Genomic DNA, 1,208 nt, shown 5'->3' with positions numbered 1-1,208 from the left:
GAACTCGCCAACACATTGCTGCCTTGGGCGAAGCTGACTAACTGCAGCTACAATTACTCAACAGCTTAGACACAGACAGATGAAAATCCCTGCAGAACATCTGCTCAGTGGCCGCGTGACTTGGAAGTTAGGAATGTTTAAATAGTTCTGTGAACTACAGTCTTAAGAAAATAATACTTGCAAGCTGCCATCATGTGAGACACTAATTTTCCTGTAGGACTAGCCATGGAGCTGTTTGGCGCAGACCACGTAGAGACAGAATCACAGGAAAAAAAGAGTCTGGATGGGAAGCCACCAAAGCAGAGCCAGCTTCACAGCCAGATCAGGTTGTGTCAGGCTTCGTCCAGGTAGGCTCAAAAAATATCCAAGGATGGAGATTATACAACTTCTCTGTGCAACTTGTGCTGCTGCTTAACCACTACTCTAGATCATGCCATCCTGAAATGGTATTTACAGGATTAGTATGGGTACTCTTTTAGTGCTGGCTACTTAACTAGAGGTAGGAATGTAAGACAGAAGGGGGGTTGGAGATTTGAATTTATTTCTTCTTTTCAATTTTATTCTTGAATTCAATCATCTCTGATTTTTTTTTTTTTTTTTTTTTTTTGCTACATTTACCATATGCATTTTCTCTGGATTTTTTTTCAGATGCCTAAAATATAAATGAAACAGTGCAAAATATACAGGTCTCCTCAGGGTGTTTCAAGACTCGACAAAATTAATTTTCTTTTCCGGATGCTTGCCAATTATTATTCATATTGTAAAGACCTGAAAAATGTCTCAAAGAGAAGTGGAGATGAAATCTTGACATTTTAATAGTTCTCTCCACTTTAAATAATTCTTCCAGTAGGAACAATTATATAGCTAAAAAGTGTATAGCCAAAAAGTAAATTTCAACTTTTGTTTCCTACTATAATTGTTGTGGCCAACATTTGACACAAATTCTACAACGGGCATGGGAAAGACAGGACCCTCTGTGAAATTTTGGAGATTTGCTGGTAGGCGAGTGGCTTTTAAAAGGCCAAAGTTCTTTGGTACGTGATTTAAAATACTCTTGAAATGATTCCTCAGGATAAAATGTCACTCAGCTTCCCTAAGTAATAGCTCATCCCGAATCATCGTTGCTCTTCTTTAAAGATAAATCAGGTAGCTCTTACTGTGGGCAGGAGCAGTCCGAGCTGCTACCGGCGGGGGTGGTCGGGGCCCCT

The 1,208-nt window shown here is 39.7% G+C and overlaps 1 protein-coding gene across 1 annotated transcript in view; it reads left to right on the top strand.

Annotated features, from left to right (window-relative positions):
- Positions 1 to 268: 268 nt before the first annotated feature.
- Positions 269 to 1,208, top strand: part of ING2 (inhibitor of growth family member 2) — a 5,859-nt gene continuing 4,919 nt past the window's right edge. The window contains exon 1 of the mRNA XM_017744565.1: positions 269 to 347. Within this exon, the coding sequence (XP_017600054.1) occupies positions 284 to 347 (64 nt within the window). The 5' untranslated portion in view covers positions 269 to 283. The remainder of the gene's footprint in view (positions 348 to 1,208) is intronic.

This window comes from Corvus brachyrhynchos, unplaced genomic scaffold, assembly GCF_000691975.1.
Source record: "Corvus brachyrhynchos isolate BGI_N302 unplaced genomic scaffold, ASM69197v1 scaffold17, whole genome shotgun sequence".
In the NCBI taxonomy this organism is placed as follows: domain Eukaryota; kingdom Metazoa; phylum Chordata; class Aves; order Passeriformes; family Corvidae; genus Corvus; species Corvus brachyrhynchos.
The sequence above is the reverse complement of the archived record's forward strand: the minus strand, read 5'-3'. Positions and strand labels throughout refer to the sequence as shown.